Source organism: Armigeres subalbatus, chromosome 3 (assembly GCF_024139115.2).
Source record: "Armigeres subalbatus isolate Guangzhou_Male chromosome 3, GZ_Asu_2, whole genome shotgun sequence".
In the NCBI taxonomy this organism is placed as follows: Eukaryota; Metazoa; Arthropoda; class Insecta; order Diptera; family Culicidae; genus Armigeres; species Armigeres subalbatus.
Window position 1 is genome coordinate 6,158,486 of NC_085141.1, and position 19,587 is coordinate 6,178,072.

General features: G+C 41.2%; 1 protein-coding gene across 2 annotated transcripts in view; it reads left to right on the top strand.

Moving 5' to 3' along the window:
* The window catches only part of LOC134219490 (hemicentin-2), a 514,836-nt gene that overhangs the window by 482,109 nt on the left and 13,140 nt on the right, over positions 1–19,587 (top strand). For both annotated transcript variants that reach the window (XM_062698236.1, XM_062698237.1), the window contains exons 11-13: positions 6,223–6,376; positions 7,684–7,775; positions 7,852–8,314. In XM_062698236.1, the coding sequence (XP_062554220.1) occupies positions 6,223–6,376; positions 7,684–7,775; positions 7,852–8,314 (709 nt within the window). The remainder of the gene's footprint in view (positions 1–6,222; positions 6,377–7,683; positions 7,776–7,851; positions 8,315–19,587) is intronic.

Genomic DNA, 19,587 nt, shown 5'->3' on the forward strand with positions numbered 1-19,587 from the left:
TTCTTTTTATACCGCCCTTTAAGGTGAATAGATCATTGATGTTTTCTTATCAAAAGAAAGCCCAAGAAATATCCTTCAACTCTTCTGAAAACATCATGACTCTAAAATGTAGCTTTCAGGTCGAAAACTAAAAAACGCACCTTTTGGGGGCTTCTGAACCAGTGTGCGATGTCATCCCTCTGGCAGCAACAAAATTTACTAGCCGTAGGCCGTTGTCATTGGTGGCGGAGTGAAGGCTCTCCCTACCGATTATGGGACGGAAAAAGTCCTCTCTACCGACCTGAGCGTTAGCGTCTCCGATAACAATTTTCACGTCATGCTTTGGGCACTCTCCATAGGCTTTATCAAGACATTCATAAAACGTGTCCTTCACGTCGTCGGATTTATCATTTGTCGGTGCGTAATCGTTGATTAGGCTGTAATTGAAGAATTTGCCCCGTATCCTCAACACACAGATTCGTTCGCTAATGGGTTTCCACCGCATCACTCGCTTCATCTGCTTGCCCATCACTACGAAACCAACTCCATGCTCTGCTTTTTCACCGCCGCTGTGATAGATGTTATACTTGAATGCAGTGTTGGTCGTGGGGTCCATGGCTCGGAATTCACGTTCTCCGGATCTAGGCCATCGGACTTCTTGAATAGCGGCCACGTTCACTCCAACCTTCTGCAGTTCGCGAGCCAGAAGGCTCACTCGTCCAGGTTCATTTAGGGTCCTGACATTCCAGGTACCGAGTTTCCAATTATAGTCCTTATTTCGTTGCCGGGTCGGTTGCCAAAAATAACGTTCTCTTTTTCTTCTATCTCCAAAACAAATATTGAACTTTAAATTAATACCTGGACTGTAGAGTAGCACGCGAATGTAAGGAATGTTTCATCAAAAACCATTTTCTACTATGCAAAGCATCATGAACCAATGCACCATGCGGCTCCATATGCTTGTATGCTTAAACGTCCAACATGTTCAAAGCTTATTAGCATAAAAAGCAATAAATCTCCAAATGTAATGAAATTACAAACTTGGTGCCTTCGATAAAGTTTTTAAGGAACTTTTGCTACAACTTTCGCGAAGGAATAAGATATGTTGTAAAGTGGAAAAAAATATTTGTTTTATCTCACTTTTACCTCCAAAGAATAGCATCGACTTACTGATAAAATGTCTCGAAGACGCTATTACACTAAATCACACAAAAAGGTACTGCAGACATACCTCGATAGTACGTACACCTGCATTATTTTAGTGTACGTACTATCAAAGCAAAAAATTTTATAATGCACATCGTACATAATTTTGCATGTTGGTTCCGAGGAACCTTTATTATGATTCGTAATTATACGAGTACATAACACTAAGATGGGTATAACGATAATAAGACTGATTTCAAAGATGTAAAACAGGGATAACTTTCTTTCTAAAGTTATTCTAATTTTCACATCTTTAGAATCGTTTTTGCCGTCGATATTTGAAATTAACTTCTACCGGAGATATAGCGCTAGTAGCAGTATCTTATACTAAATGATAACAAAATTTCAAACATTTAGTATAGGTTAATGCTACTGAAGCTATTGCTCCGTAATTAGTGAATTTCATTCAACGAATTGTATGAATTTCAGGCAGAGTTATAAATAAACCTTTACACTAGAAGTCCACCATACAACACATATTGAAATATATCCTCTGAAATGAGTTATTGACAAACTACTAAAAAAACTGATCAATAACATCCTAGCCAGTAGATCCTTTTCTATTCAACATTTTCTCGGCCAAACATAAAGATGAACATGTGTTAATTGTTTTTCAGGAAACTAAGGAATTGCCCCTCTAACGCCCCCTGAAATTCCTATTAGAATTTCTTTTGTATATTGATGAATTTACGACCGTTGTTTGTGATTTTTTGGGTTTTATGGCGTTATATCGGTCCACGGGTTACTAATAAAACAACCGTTTTAGTCAAAGCCGACGTTTCGAATGTTTATTCATTCATCCTCAGGGCAAACTACAAAATTCCACATATTTAGTCACTAACTAAGTTGAACAGTACAAACATTTTTACTTACACTGAACAGTTATTTTTAGGTCAAGTAGGGTTGAAACATTAATTGGACGGCTAACAACATTTCACTGTAATTACATTAGAATTCGGATTATAGTGACTTAATTCGTTTTACATTGAATTGGTACAACTTAAAAAAAAAAAAAGGGAGCACAAACTTACACAGCTTTCACCTGCGCACATAGATAACAGTTTGAAGATGGAGGTACGAAACAGAAAAAGAGATGCCAAAAACATTAGAATGGGACAGATGAGAAAAGAGCAGCGAAATGATGCAGCGAGCGAGACGATGCTTTGCTGTCTTTATCCGACGCCGATTGAGTGCAGAAAACCTGTATACACTGCATTTAAATTACTTGTATCGGTCCTGAAATTCACCGTTGTGTTGTCACTGAAAATGTGACACATTTCGAGTATTTGAAGTGCAGGTAGTCGATTGTCTTGTTCTAGAATTCTGGTTTTAGACAAATCGAATTGGTGATCATTCTCAATGGCATGTACCATCAATGCCGTCTTTTTGAATTCATCTTCTCTCTCAATCGCTCCGTCTGGGTTAGAAGATTTCAACTGAGCTAAGCGATTGATGAGAGAGCGATGACCAGAGAGACGATTTTTAAGTTGTTGTGTAGTTAAGCCAATGTACGAGCAGTCACAGTCAGCGCACGGGATGCGATAAATCACATTCCGTCTTTCTAAAAGTGACGTTTTGTCCTTCAGCTTAGAAAACAACAGCCTATTGTTTTTGACACATTTGAAGCCCAGTGAAATATTAGGAAAATTTCGTTTTATAATTTTAGCGAGAGCCGGTGTGAGATTCTCCACATGATGGAGTGATCGGTAAATTTTAGGTTCGGGAGAAATGTTGCTGTTATTATTTTCAATGATTGCGTTCTTATTGATAAATCTGTTAATTAACCGATTTATCAATGAACTGGGATAGTTGTTTATGAGCAAATATTCTCGAACCAAATCCTTCTTCTCAGTTTCCGATCTGCACGTCGAAAGTTGAAAAACTCTCCCGATAAAGCCGGTAGCCGTGTTTAATTTTTGTGTAAGTGGATGAAACGAGAAGTAATTCAAAATTCGTCCCGAAGCAATTGGTTTTTTATACCAATCAGTGACGATCATTTGTTGCTCTGTGCGTATCAACAGCATGTCGAGATACGGGAGCTGGTTGTTGTTTTCAATTTCACACGTGAATTGAATGTGTGAGTTGAACCCGTTTAGAGCGTTTCTCACATACTCAACCTTTTCTCTCGGTAGAGCGGTGATCAAATCGTCGACGTACTTTTCAGAAACGGAATCGGAATACCGATCATACCAAGCACGTGATCTAGTAACGTTTCCATCACTAGATCCGCAAGTGCAGGCGACAAGGTTACCCATTGCCGTTCCACTTTTTGGCGGTAGAACACTCCACTTTGAACGAAATAACTGGAGGAGAGATTGAAGCTTATTAGCTCAACAAACATTTCTACATTTTTAATGGATGTATTTTTCTCGATCGAACTCCAATTATTTCGTACCGCTTCTATTGCGACGTCCCTTGGTATACACGTAAACAGACTTACCACGTCGAACGAAACCAACACATAGTTAGGAGGCAATGTGGTGCTGTTTACAAATGTGCAGAACTCGTAAGAATTTTGCACATTGTATTTGCTTTGATCAATCGATCGACGCAGTATGTCTGCAAGATATTTGGACAGGTAATACGTTGGGCAATTGATACACGATAGTATTACCCTCAACGGATTGCCCGGTTTGTGTATTTAGGGTAGTCCATAAATTTTTGGACACGTAGCATGGTAAGACACCAAACGGGATTTGGTTTGTTGTTCAATAAATTTTTGATTGAAGAGTTGGTTTACAAGCTTGTTGTTTAGTGTTTGTATTTTGTTGGTCCAGTCCGTGTCGATCCTTGTCAGCGACACGAACACATACGAAAGGATCGACACGGACTGGACCAACAAAATACAAACACTAAACAACAAGCTTGTAAACCAACTCTTCAATCAAAAATTTATTGAACAACAAACCAAATCCCAACAAACCAAATCTAATTGGTAATTGGAAATAAAAAATAAATATTTTATGAATTGGAAATTCCAAAATATTTTTTTCTGAAGATTCCTTATGAGCTGCATTTGAAGAAATTTCTCTTAGATTTTTTTTCAGATACTCTTCTAGGAACTCCTCCCAGAATTTCTCCAGAAAATCCATCAGAAAATCCATCAAGAATTTATCCAAAAAATCCTCGTGGGACTCAAACCAGGAACTCCATCGCGAACTTCCTACGAAATCACTTCAGGAAATTCTCCAGGAAATCATCTTTGAACTCCTCCGGATACTCTCGTAGAAATTCCTTCGGAAATGCTTCCCGCAATAGAAACCTCATGGAGTAGTTCTTGAAGTAATATTCGGCAGGGAAATTCTGTGGGAATTCAAAAAAGAATTCCCGAGGAATTCTTGAAGAAATTTTCGGGGGAACTTGTAAAGATATTTTTGAAGGAATTCTTGAGGAAGTTTCTTGATGGAAATTTTGGGAGAATTCATGGAGGAGTTTGTTGAAGAAAAAGGGGGAGAGTTTATAGAAGAATTTCCGGGGCTATTGTTTTAAGATATTGCTGTACATTCCTGGAAAAAAATCTTGGAAAACTCAGAAGGATTTTTGGATAATTTTTTTAAGAAAACTAAGGGGAAGTACCGGCAGCAATTTTGAGCAATTTTGATTCCGGCAGGATCTTCCAGAAGAATTCGTTGAAGAATTTCCAGAGGAATTTCAAGGAGTATTTTTGAAAGTAATTCCTAAAGAGTTTTGGTGAAATTTGCGGAAGAATATCTGAAGAAATAGCCAGATGAATTTGCAGACGAATTTTACAAGGAATTTCCGGGATAATTCTCGTAGAAAGAAAATCCCACAGTTTTTCAAGTTTTCCAAGAAAGTTCTTGGAGGAATTTTCGGAAGAATTTCTGGGGCGTGAGTAGGAGGTGGCTATTGAGGGCTTAAACGTGAGTTTCTGAATAAATTCAAAGGGAATTTCTGGAAAGGCCTCGAAACAGGCATTCCAAACCATCCCATTATTTAATCTTCTGAACAAAGATACTGAAATCATGGGATATTGATCATAGTTATCTAAAGGCTCCGTAAATAAAGTTCAATGTTCGTCTGAGAGATAAATTTTTTCACAAATTTTGTTGTAGCAACGTCTTCGCAACGTGAGCATAACTGAAACTGTGCTGGCTATCCGGATCATCATCAAATGCTTCAATGATCAATTCTTTTCAGATTTGAGATAATATCTTTGCACAATCAAAGATAATATCGTGCGCTTAGATGATATTGCAATGTGATGATTTTTTTTTCAAATTTGTCGTTAATTTCGATTTTCCCAACTTTATCTCTTAATCTCAAAAGTTAGTCAATTAATATCACCAAAAATAGTAACAATTATTATAAAAATTATTAAATTTATTTTTAAATAAAAAAAAACACTCACATAACAATGCATTGTAACAATTACGTTACAACCGAAAAGTATTAACTTTTATATTATTTGAATTTTGGGGTCTAATTGATTTCGTTAAATTGCTCCCTTAAAGTGAAGGTTTTTTTTTGTTATATTTTGATACTAGCAGACCCGACGAACTTCGTTTCGCCTAAAATTGATTTATTCTCTGATTATGCAGACAATTGGTGTCATTTATATGGGAGCCCTCCTTTCCAAAGGAGGAGGGGTTTCGAACCATCTTAAAAACCCTTCCCTGCCCCAAAAACCTCTGCATACAAATTGTCACGCCGATCGGTTTAGTAGTATCCGAGTCTACAAGGGTCAGACAGACAGAAATTCATTTTAATGTACATAGAAGATAGAAGAAGATTCAACAAACAAATATAATCTATCATCAAGCCTTAATTTCACCAAAATAAAGCTTAGAATGTAGAACGATGCGTTTCAAGAAATCTGTATAAAAAAGTAAACAAAAATAGCGAAATTATGAAAACGGCAAAATTTGGTAAATTGTCTATAATTTACACAGGAACACCATTTGCTAAGCCGAAAACAAATTGTTTCAAACACGCAGCCTGAAGTTTCCTCCACCACAATCTGTACTTCCTTCTGACAGAATCGTTCTTAGCAACATAATAATTCGAATTTAATTCCAGAATAAACTGCTACAATCAGCACGCGGTGTAATCATCTCCAATCAGACGCTGGTGCTGCAGAGCATCACGAAGGCGACCCACGGCGAGTACATGTGCAAGGCGGCCAACACGCTCGGGACCGTCAACAGCAATCAGCTCTATTTGGATATCAAATGTAATTATATTGCCCACCACCATCACCATTATTCCACCACCACCGTTCGCATCGCTATGTTTGTCATCCATATATCCCTTTCCATTTCAAACACTTGGTTCACGGTAGGAAGGGTCTCCCCCTTAAGCACACGTGGTTTTAACACTCTCCTGTGTAGTAAACACAATCACTCGGCCGCCCATCGAATCGAAATGATAATAATGATGATACATTACGACTGTGCGTGCCCTGGAACATTTACAGCAATCTATCCGCTGTTGTGCACCACGTTCCGAAGCTCCGAGTTCAATCCGGACGCGTACTCCATGTTATGTGCCATCATAATTCGTAAACTACCGATTCGATTCCAACTCATTGGCGCTAGAGGCAAAGGACTAAAAGGTTAGCCATCTACCCTTCATCCGAATCGAAGTCGAAAACATTAGCGTGGTAAACTTGTATCGGAATATGTATTTACGTTGTGGCATGTTTCAACAACTCTGACTGTCACAACAAATTCGGATCCCAGTTTCTTTTCAATTTCTGTTCGGGGCATGGTGCTCCACTGGAAGGAGAATGTGTGTCATCTGTTCGATAGCATCATTTATATACGGGACACAAACATGATTGACGGTCACTGAGTGAGGTTAGTTGGTAGTCGGGTGATCGATCAATCTGTTTGGAACATATGTTAATAAGGGATGCATATTATCCTAATTAGTTTTAAATGCAATGTGGTCCCAGTACTATTGAGTAAGAAATACCCTCATTTCCGATGAACGACAAGAGACATAGAATTTACTTATCTTCGATGCACAAGCACAATTATCAGCAAAATGTTGTTTGAAACATGAATCAACCATAAATTTAGCATTCGATAGAACACTTATTAGTTTCTAAAAGATGTGGCATGTTTGTACATGGAGACGTACGGTTGTTCATAGTCGTATATTACATATATGCATGTCCCATCTGTTGCCACCAATAACAGCATAATAATATTCATCCTGTGACGGAAATTAGTGGTGAGGATTCATCATGCTATCAAATTATGGTACAAGCCCACCTGCAGAATAATGATCGAACCGTGGACCTTCCTATTCATGGAATATTCCAGTCCCAATCTTATCAACCATCGTCCATTTCCACCCCAATCCAATTATGATAGCAGCAATAGTATTTCATGCACGTTCCTCCTATTACCAACATTCTATCCGTACCGTCCACAAGCAGCTTAGTTTGTAACACACAGTCCGCATACCTCCGGACTCAAACAAGCCATTAGATTCATCAAACTCATACGCCTCTTTCGCTCTCGCTCGCCACAGATCCGCCGGTGTGCAAATCAGAAGCCCAAATAATACGAGCCGCTGTTAAGCAAACAGTGAACATCACTTGCGACATCGACGCTAATCCGATGGTAATTTATTTATTCGCATTAAATGTTCGTAAATTGTTGGACCATTAATATCTAAACCGCCTCCACACCCCTCCAGCACAACTTGCTCTTCCGGTGGCAATTTAACAACTCGCTGGAAAGCATGCTCGAGCTACCGCCGTACACGAACGTGGAATTCACCGAACCGCTTCTGCAGCTACAGGATCACCTAGGCTCGGTGGCTTCGTCGTCCTCCGCAGCGGCATCTTCGTCGTCGTTATCATCGTCATCGTCCTCACATGGGGACCATTCCACCCATCACCATCACCACCGGGTGCCATCATCTTCGTTGTCATCCGCATCGTCACCGTCGTCCGGCGCCGGCAGCCACAACATGCTGGTCGGCCCGAATCAGAAGCTAACGATGCGTAGGAAGCTCGAACCACCCAAGCCGGAGCTCGTCGATGGGCAGCTGTACCTGTACCGGATCGAGTCGTTCACCAACTTTGGTACGATCACCTGCACGGCTACAAACGCGTACGGTCAGAGTGGTCACTGCCTCTATCACGTCCTGGTGGCAGGTGAGTATTAGAAGTAGTTAGTATGTAGTAGTTTTCAAATTATGTTCGGATTTGGATGGATTATAACCCAGTGCTATGAATGCGAGCGACCTGTATGTCAAGCATAATATCTGAATATTCTGGCGGATACACGTACAATTTTGAATCAGCTTTTCCTGTGAACTAAACTAAAAATAGTCGTTTCGAGGTTCAAAATTAGGAAAACAAATCATCTCATATTAGGGTCAAGTATCAAAAAATCAGCTTGTTCACATTCTATCGAAGAGTAATTTAATGAATATTGAAATATTCAAATTAGAACGGTTTATTAAGGTTATCGTAGGATTCTGTTCTAAGAATCCAATCAAACACTTCTACTACCAACAAAATAACATCGTGTTGTTTTCCAATTATATGAGATTTCAAATTTCAAATTCGCAATAAAAAGAATCTAAAACCGATTTTGCCCGAGTCTTGTTCTATCAAGCGGTGCGAGTAAATTGTTAGGGGAACTAGGTTTAAAATGCGCCAGTCAGCTAATACGAGCCATTGCATTTTCTGGGTTAAAAGCCTAAATTAAGTTACAAAACCGATGGCAGCATGTAAACATGTTTTGAGATCAACAAATTAAAAATAATAGACTAGACATCTACACGCTATGTTTAAAGGCAACTATTATGCAAAGTGAATGCACCTCGGATGTTAAGCCGTTATATTTTTGCCGTCATAGTTTTTGACCTCTAGTTTAAAGATCTGCATCGATTAAAATATTTCATCGGTGAAATTTTGACTTTTTTTACTATTTAAGGTAATATTTTTAACCTAAAAACATTTTCTGATTTTTAAAAAAATTTTGAAACAAGTTATATAAAATTCAACCACTATTTTTTTTCCTGATGCTTTAAAAAATATTTTCATTTAAAAACATTTTTCATATGATGAAAATAGTAGAAGTTATATTGAAATTACTGCCAATCTTAAATGTTCTTACGGTTTATTATGAATAGATCTGTATCCTTTCTTAGCCATGCGGTAAGATGCACTGCTACACTGCAAGACCATGCCAAAAGTGGCTGGGTTCGATTCTCGGTCTTGTCTAGGAAATATTCTCTCCTTCCCTGGGCATAAAGTATCGTTGTAGCCTCATGATATACGATGCGAAAATGGTAGCTTGGACTAGAAACCTCGCAGTTAATAACTATGGAAGTGCTAAATGAACACTAAGCTCCGAGGCGGCATATGTCAGTGTGGTTGATGTAATGCCAATAAGAAGAAGAATTATTAAATTTAAGAGCATAATATCACTCTTTAACATTTCAAATCAACAAAAAATTAAAACTACGAACTAGTTCAAAGTAGTATTTATGTATGTTCTGTATTTCAAACTTGATTGAACCTTAATGGACGTTTGCATTATGTGACCACTGCAGTGTTCTGTTATATGCTCCCACCGTGGATAACAGTTTACTTGCATACTGTTCGTGGTTATCTAGCATTTTGTAGTTTTGGTAGATAGTGTAGAAATTTCTGTGGATGGCTTCCGTTGTTTGCCCCGTATACTTTGTAAGGCCCTGTGATGCGCTCAATTCAAGAACATGGAATTTCAAAATAAGATTTTTTTCGGTGATCGATAGCCCGGCTGCTATCCAACTGTAACAAAAAGCTCGTATGGCGTCTGAATTGAAGTCCAACAATGTTACACTAAAACAGCAATCAACTACCTGTGGTAAACTCTCCAATACCTTGTAATAACCATTGCATTATTTTCCTTTCAAAACACCCCGTTTAACTAAAAGACTTCGGCAGTAACGCCCAGTGAAACCAAGTTGAGCGTGATGAGTTGCGTTGACCTTTGATGTCCAGACTTCAGATTTGTCTGGATGTTTTTTTTTGTTACAGGGTCGAAGATTTGGTAGACCAATCCCACCAGCTAATTTAACGCTGGAGGAGAGATTTTGTCTAAAATTGTGTCATAGTCTCCTCCTTCCAGAAAATGATTATGAACACAATTGAAATATAATTCCTTGACCTGTCCAGCGTTAAATTCTGTTTCTATGGTAACAAGTGGTGCAGGGTTGCTGTTTTTTTTTTATTAAACACGTATGAGATATGCAGTTACACAAGAATTCGCAAACGAAAAATGAAATATATGTTCGGTGTCAACAGTATTTTTAGTAGGGTAAAGTGCCCTATAGTGGACCCCCAACCAATAGTGGACCCTCCAGCCATTTTTGCATTATTACTGCACAATGCCAACATTTTGCTATGAAATTCTATCGGGAGAACCTACCTTACAGTCCTATGATTTGATTACATGCATTAGAAATGCTATGAAAAGTAAAATTAGATGATTTTTTACAATTCTATAAAAAATAAACACGAGAGTGTCCATTATAGGAATATTTTGGGGGGTCCATAATAGGGAAGAAGAACGTCCCGAAACGGGACATGAAAATCAAATGAAGTGTCGACTATAGGGAAGCAATTTCCTATTATGGACCCCAGGGGTCTTTAAAATGTTAAATTTAACGAATGACGTCGTATATTTGAGTGTTTTATGTATGTATCGTGAACAGGGGATGCAGAGCTTGTTGTTAGATATCAAGCAGAGTTAATATGTTGAAATTTTTTGAGCCTTATGATAGGAAGAGCAAAATTCCGCTACTAGGGGTCCACTATTGGGCATTTTACCCTATAACTTCTACTACTTTCATTATATGAAAATTGTTTTTATATGAAAATTGTCCTTGAATTGTCAGGAAAAAAATTTAGTGCCTGGATTTTATCAAATATAATATATTAACAATATAGCTCACTTCATAAATCTCCATATATTAGGCAACGGACAGCATAATCACACCACCTTGCGTCACAAAGGGTAACTAACGCCTGAAAACGATAGGCAAGGGGTGCCATAATTGCAAAAATTACACTTAATTTACAATGTTTAACTATCTGAATAATTTTTTTTTTTATTTTTTTTTTCAAACTAAGTTATCAAAATGGGGTCAAAGGATAATTTCTAGCATATTATTTCGACATGTTATACTGCATACTGCGGAAGGTCTCTTTATTACATTGCTTGCCCTTTGTGACACCGCGTCGCTACTGTGTTGTCCGCTGGAATCAGCCAGAGTGAACTATATTGTTAATATAGTATATTTGATTTTATATAACCTGCTTCAAAAAATTTAAAAAAATCAGAATAGATTTTTAGGTTAAAAATATCCCCTTAAATGGTAAAAAAGTCAAATTTTCACCGATGAAATATTTCAATCGACACGGATCCTTAAACTAGAGGTCAAAAACTATGACCTAACGGCTTAACATCCGAGGTGCATTCACTTTGCATAATAGTTGCCTTTAAACATAGCGTGATCTATAATAAAATGTTTAAAAATAATTTTTTTTCCGCCTTTTGATAAAATTAAGGCTTCCGTTCCTTTAAGGATTTTCCACTAGATAAAAACATTTTTTCAATAATCTTTGCACTTGTCTGGAAAAACAAATTAGTAAATATTGTGCCAAGTTACTAAAGTTAACTTTACTACATTTTTCATATAAAAACACACATTTTAATAAAATTTCTGCATGGAGGATAATACATCTGATGTGCTTGACTATGTATGTCATAGTTTGAGAAGGGCGTTTGCCAATAATAATTTATTTTTAAATAACCATCGATTAAAGAGTAAAAAAGTAAGTATTGAAAAATGAGAAAATAAAAGTGAAAAGTAATGAGTGAGAAGCTATGAGTGATGATAAATGAGAAGTGAGAAGCAACAAGTGAGAAGTAGGAATTGAGAATTCCACTAAAAAGCCCTCAATAGTTTTATAATCAATCGTGAACTGTAAGCTGAGATTTGGGATATGAGAACTGAAAAGTAAGATGGGAAAGTGAGAAAAAATAATGAGAATTGAGAAGTGGAGTCGTTCCAGGAGTTCCTCCTGGAGTCGTTCCAGGAGTTCCTCCTGGAGTCGTTCCAGGAGTTCCTCCTGGAGTCGTTCCAGGAGTTCCTCCTGGAGTCGTTCCAGGAGTTCCTCCTGGAGTCGTTCCAGGAGTTCCTCCTGGAGTCATTCCAGGAGTTCCTACTGGAGTCGTTCCAGAAGTTCTTCCTGGAGTCTTTCCAGGAGTTCCTCCTGGAGTCCTTCCAGGAGTTCCTCCTGGAGTTCTTCAAGGAATTCCTCCTGGAGCCCTTCCAGGAGTTCCTCTAGGATAAGCCTTCCAATCCTTTTGAAAGGAGCCTCCTTAGCCTCTTCAAAGGAGCCGTCCCAGCCTCTTGAAAGAGTCTTCTGTGCCTCTTGAAAGAAGCCTTCCGAGCCTCTTGAAAGGAGCCTTCTGAACCTATTGAAAGGAGCATTCCGAACCTTTTGAAAGGAGCCTTCCGAACCTCTTTAAAAAAGGCTTTCTAGCATCTTGAAAGAACCTTCCGTACCTCTCGGCAGGAAGCTTCCGATCCTCTTGAAAAGAGGCTTTCAAGCCTTGGAAAAGACACCAGGAGGAGCTTCTGGAAGGGTTCCAGTAGGAACTCCTGAAAACGTTTCAGGAGGAACTCCTGGAAAGACTCCAGGAGGAGTTCCTGGAAGGACTCCAGGAGGAAATCCAGGAAGGACTCCTGGAGGAGTTCTTGGAAGGACTCCAGAAGGAGCTCCTGTAAGGACTCCAAGAGGAGTTCCTGGATGAAAGCCCTCTTTCAAGAGGCCAGGAAGCTTCGTTTTAAGAGACTCAGAAAATTCTTTCAAGATGCTAGAAAGCCTCTTTTGAAGAGGTTCGGAAAGCTTCTTCCAAAACGTTTTTAATGCTCCTTTCAAGAGGTTCGGAAGGCTTCTTTCAAGAGGCTCAGAAGACTAATTCAAGAGGCTGGGAAGGCTCCTATGAAGATGCTAAGAAGACTTCTTTCAAAAGGATTAAAAGGCTTCCTCCAAAAGGCTCGAAAGTCTCCTTTCAAGAGGCTCGGAAGCTTTCCTTCAGCAACCTCGAAATTCTTCCTTCAAGAGGCTCAGAAGCGTCTTTTCAAGATGATCATAGGCCTCATTTTAAATGGCTCAATAGCCGTTTTTAAGAGGCTTGGAAGCCTCAATTTAAGAAGCTCGGAAGCCACCCTTCAAGAGGCCCGGAAGCCGCTTTTCAAAAGGTGCGGAAGCCTACTTTCAAGAGACCCATAGGCGTCCTTTCAAGATGTCAGAAGCCTTTTCAAGTGGCTCGAAAACCGCATTTCAAGAGACTCGGAAGACTCTTTACAAGAACCGTGGAAGCCTACTTTCAAGAGGCTTGGAAGCCTCCTATCAAGAGGCACGGAAGCCTCCATTCAAGAGGAGCGGAAGCCTCCAATAGTCAAAAGTCCTGTAGGAAGCTTGATGTATAAACATAATAAAATAAATTTCATGTAATAATAAAAATTTCACCCAACTTTATTGGAGAGTTAGTTTTCAGGTCCACTTTTCATATATTTTATCTACGCTTATTTTTTTTAACCATTTCATTTATTTGGAAGGCTCAGTCGTGTATGGCACTTTGCGGAGCCGCTATTCTTAAGTATGATATTTTTACAATGAGTATCATCTTATCATTAACAGTTGGTAGGGGAGGGGGGCGTAGACCATAATACTCGTGGTGACTCAAGGTTATAAATTACTTAATTCAGGATGGACGGGGTAGGAATTTGGGTTCAGGTTATTCCAGCTGCTCATCCGGGCATTTGACGTTGGAAACGGTTTTGCGTGGCGTCTACGCTTATTTTCATTTACATATTAAAAATAGTGGGTACCTCAATTGATGCAAAAGATCGAAGGGGTACCTCTCAAGAAACAGGTTGAAAACCGCTGCCTAGTGGAATCCTTCCAAGAATTCTTCCTGGATTCCTGCTAAAAGTTCCTCCTGGAGTCTTTCTAGGAATTCCTCTTGGCGTCCATCTAAGAATTTCTCCTGGAATTCCTCAAGGTATGCTTCCTGGAGATTTTCACGGAGTTTCTTGCTACCGAAATGGTTAGATTTAAAACAATATTTTTGTGGTTTCTTATTTTATCAGCAAACTATTGTTGCTGTTTGCCTAATGATTTACACGATTCGCTCGAGTTTCAAAAGCCAGTTGATGATAAAACCGGGTCTTCCCAAACCGAATCAACTACATCAACTACTATTCAAACGCTGAAACAATTGAAAAAGTATCCGCACGTCTACAGATACTGCGACGAGCTAAAGAAATCAGACCCCTCCGTAGTTTACAAAATATACGTAAATATGAACCAAATAGCTGTGGTTTACTGTGACCAGGAGTATGAGGGCGGTGGATGGACCATGATCCAAAATCGGTTCGACGATTCCGTAAATTTTGAACGCGACCTAATCGATTATGCGGACGGATTCGCCTGGATTGACGGGGGAGAATTTTGGCTGGGGTTAGACGTAATTCATCAACTGACTTTTTCGGCACCGCACCAGATAGTGGTGTTACTCGAGGACGTGGATGGCAATTCATACAGCGAAAGAGCAGATTATTTTGCAGTAACCAGGAACAGTAGATACCGTGATGATTATATAGCGCGGATATCAAATGCCACCGATCACTGATTTCCACTTGGGATGGCTAAAGGTTTTCCTCAAGCACGAAATGCTGGACTGATGGATCAATACCCGGGTACTCCTGGAAAGATTCCAGGAGGATCTCCTGGAAGGATTCCAGGAGGATCTCCTGGAAAGATTCCAGGAGGATCTCCTGGAAAGATTCCAGGAGGATCTCCTGGAAAGATTCCAGGAGGATCTCCTGGAAAGATTCCAGGAGTATCTCCTGGAAGGACTCCAGGAGGATCTCTTGGAAGGACTCCAGAAGGATCTCCTGGTTTCGAAAACCTCATTAATAAAGACAATTAAAAAAAAAGGATCTCCTGGAAGGACTCCAGAAGGATCTCCTGGAAGGACTCCAAGAGGATTTCCTGGAAGGACTCCAGGAGGATCTCCTGGAAGGACTCCAAGAGGATCTCCTAGAAGATCTCCAGGAGGATCTCCTGGAAGAACTCCAAGAGGATCTCCTGGAAGGACTCCAGAAGATCTCTTGCAAGGACTCCAGGAGGATCTCCTGGAAGGACTCCAGGAGGATCTCCTGGAAGGACTTCAGGAGGATCTCCTGGAAGGACTCCAGGAGGATCTCCTGGAAGGACTCCAGGAGGATCTCCTGGAAGGACTCCAGGAGGATCTCCTGGAAGGACTCCAGGAGGATCTCCTGGAAGGACTCCAGGAGGATCTCCTGGAAGGACTCCAGGAGGATCTCCTGGAAGGACTCCAGGAGGATCTCCTGGAAGGACTCCAGGAGGATCTCCTGGAAGGACTCCAGGAGGATCTCCTGGAAGGACTCCAGGAGGATCTCCTGGAAGGACTCCAGGAGGATCTCCTGGAAGGACTCCAGGAGGATCTCCTGGAAGGACTCCAGGAGGATCTCCTGGAAGGACTCCAGGAGGATCTCCTGGAAGGACTCCAGGAGGATCTCCTGGAAGGACTCCAGGAGGATCTCCTGGAAGGACTCCAGGAGGATCTCCTGGAAGGACTCCAGGAAGATCTCCTGGAAGGACTCCAGGAAGATCTCCTGGAAGGACTCTCTCCTGTAAGGACTCCAGGAGGATCTCCTGGAAGGACTCCAGGAAGATCTCCTGGAAGGACTCCAGGAAGATCTCCTGGAAGGACTCCAGGAGGACCTCCTGGAAGGACTCCAGGAGGACCTCCTGGAAGGACTCCAGGAGGATCTCCTGGAAGGACTCCAGGAGGATCTCCTGGAAGGACTCCAGGAGGATCTCCTGGAAGGACTCCAGGAGGATCTCCTGGAAGGACTCCAGGAGGATCTCCTGGAAGGACTCCAGGAGGATCTCCTGGAAGGACTCCAGGAGGATCTCCTGGAAGGACTCCAGGAGGATCTCCTGGAAGGACTCCAGGAGGATCTCCTGGAAGGACTCCAGGAGGATCTCCTGGAAGGACTCCAGGAGGATCTCCTGGAAGGACTCCAGGAGGATCTCCTGGAAGGACTCCAGGAGGATCTCCTGGAAGGACTCCAGGAGGATCTCCTGGAAGGACTCCAGGAGGATCTCCTGGAAGGACTCCAGGAGGATCTCCTGGAAGGACTCCAGGAGGATCTCCTGGAAGGACTCCAGGAGGATCTCCTGGAAGGACTCCAGGAGGATCTCCTGGAAGGACTCCAGGAGGATCTCCTGGAAGGACTCCAGGAGGATCTCCTGGAAGGACTCCAGGAGGATCTCCTGGAAGGACTCCAGGAGGATCTCCTGGAAGGACTCCAGGAGGATCTCCTGGAAGGACTCCAGGAGGATCTCCTGGAAGGACTCCAGGAGGATCTCCTGGAAGGACTCCAGGAGGATCTCCTGGAAGGACTCCAGGAGGATCTCCTGGAAGGACTCCAGGAGGATCTCCTGGAAGGACTCCAGGAGGATCTCCTGGAAGGACTCCAGGAGGATCTCCTGGAAGGACTCCAGGAAGATCTCCTGGAAGGACTCCAGGGGGATCTCCTGGAAGGACTCCAGGGGGATCTCCTGGAAGGACTACAGGAGGATCTCCTGGAAGGACTCCAGGAGGACCTCCTGAAAGGACTCCAGGGGGACCTCCTGAAAGGACTCCAGGAGGGTCTCCTGAAAGGACTCCAGGAGGACCTTCTGGAAGGACTCCAGGAGGACCTTCTGGAAGGACTCCAGGAGGACCTCATGGAAGGACTCCAGGAGGAACTCCTGAAAGGACTCCAGGAGGAAATCCTGGAAGGACTCCAGGAGGATCTCCTGGAAGGACTCCAGGAGGAACTCCTGGAAGGACTCCAGGAGGAACTCCTGGAAGGACTCCAGGAGGAACTCCTGGAAGGACTCCAGGAGGATCTCCTGGAAGGACTCCAGGAGGAACTCCTGGAAGGACTCCAGGAGGAACTCCTGGAAGGACTCCAGGAGGAACTCCTGGAAGGACTCCAGGAGAAACTCCTGGAAGGACTCCAGGAGAAACTCCTGGAAGGACTCCAGGAGAAACTCCTGGAAGGACTCCAGGAGAAACTCCTGGAAGGACTCCAGGAGAAACTCCTGGAAGGACTCCAGGAGGAACTCCTGGAAGGACTCCAGGAGGAACTCCTGGAAGGACTCCAGGAGGATCTCCTGGAAGGACTCCAGGTGGATCTCCTGGAAGGACTCCAGGAGGATCTCCTGGAAGGACTCCAGGAGGATCTCCTGGAAGGACTCCAGGAGGAACTCCTGGAAGGACTCCAGGAGGAACTCCTGGAAGGACTCCAGGAGGAACTCCTGGAAGGACTCCAGGAGGAACTCCTGGAAGGACTCCAGGAGGAACTCCTGGAAGGACTCCAGGAGGAACTCCTGGAAGGACTCCAGGAGGAACTCCTGGAAGGACTCCAGGAGGAACTCCTGGAAGGACTCCAGGAGGAACTCCTGGAAGGACTCCAGGAGGATGATGATGATGATGATGATGATGATGATGGTCCCGCCACATACCCCTACAAAGGTTTGAGCTGGACGAGTTATCTTTAAGATAATTAAATAAGATCAATGTAATCGGTTTTGCAAACAAACGATCCGATTGTATATACAGATATAAAATCCAAAAAAAAATTCCATACTGTACAGCAAAAATAAATTGGTAAAATGAACTAAAGAACTACACCTAGAATTTTTGTAATCAACAGTAGTGATACATGGAGCTCATCAAAAGCTAAACTTGTGAAACCTCTCGCACAGATTTCAAAAGCTCCGCCAAACATCGCGTTCTTTTCACAAACCAATATCGCAATCTGAAACTCACATGTATCTGAACATGGATCATTAGGTTCGACAACCAAACATCAAAACTTGTGTAACCGCTCCGTCGATAACAAAAGTTTCGGAACAACCGCGAGTACAAAATAATCTACCAGAAGGCTTACTACTAATTCAAGAGCATGATTCAACAGTTCGAAATATGCAAGTTTTTAAATAAATTCAAAATCATTCATATCTGTAATCCGCGCGCGATGCTCAAACTTTTGTAGACTACACAAAGAAAGGTTCAAAATAAACTACGTCAATAAATTAAAATCCATCATCATCATCGAGGCGAACGTTATAGCTTATTAATGCCTCAATAAATGATAAAAATAAAAATGGTCCATAAAAATCATCCGTTGTTAAAAACTTCGTCAAGATACATGTGTTAACGGGTAAAAATTGCCGGGTAGCTGTTCAAAAGGCAGCTTTGACGTGTGAAATACATTGTCTCTTAAACTGTGTTAGCGTGACTGCACGTTTGATGTGTGAAGGCATCGAATTGAAAACATTTATACCTTTAAAAACAAAGAGTTTTGTGAAGCGCCATACAGAAAATAGGGTGTTCTCACATTATCCGCGTGTCTAGTATTATAACTATGAATATCACTTCCTCTTTCAATTCGATCACACAAATATCGAGGCAGTAAACCGTTTATTACTTTAAAATGAACACCATAGTCAAGTACACTATTCTTTGCTTCACTGACAGCCATTGTAAGGCGTCCAACAGGAAAGTTGAGGAAGTGAATCTATCACATTTTAAAATCAAACGCATTATTTTATTTTGTAAGCGCTGCAATCTCGATATTTGTGTTTCGTTAGCCAAGAAAAGGATGGAAGGGCAAAAATCCAGATGAGGAGAGATGATTGATTTATACAAGAGTATTTTGCTACCAATAGTCAAATCGTGTTTTAATCGACAGAGCATTCCATACTTCTTGGCTATTTTCTTGATAACATTGTCAATATGTATGTCAAATTTTAGCTTGTCATCAATAATCACGCCAAGATATTTAATATCGCGGACGCGATCAATTGTCTCATCATCAATTTTAACAGAGACATAGAGACATAACATGTTTTTTGTTTTATTAATATTCAATTTCAATTGCTTGTATTTCAACCATCTACTTAGAGAGTGTAAATCCTCGTTCAAGCGTGAAACGGCATCTGCTAAATTTTTAGCTGCAATGAATATCACGGTGTCATCAGCAAAAAGATTTATATCACAAAATCGTAAGACTCGTCGCATGTCATTTATATACATAATGAATAAAATAGGCCCTAATACACTTCCCTGTGGCACTCCTAGCGTGTTCTCCACGGGACTAGAAACAGAATCATTAAAAGCAGTCCTTTGAGATCTGTCAGACAAATAGCTTTCAAACCAATTGTATGCAGATCCCGAAATTCCAAAGCGCTTGATTGTGCTCAACAATAAGGGCCGAGAAATTGTCTCAAAAGCGCGTTTTAGATCCAAGAACACAGCAACAATCGTATCT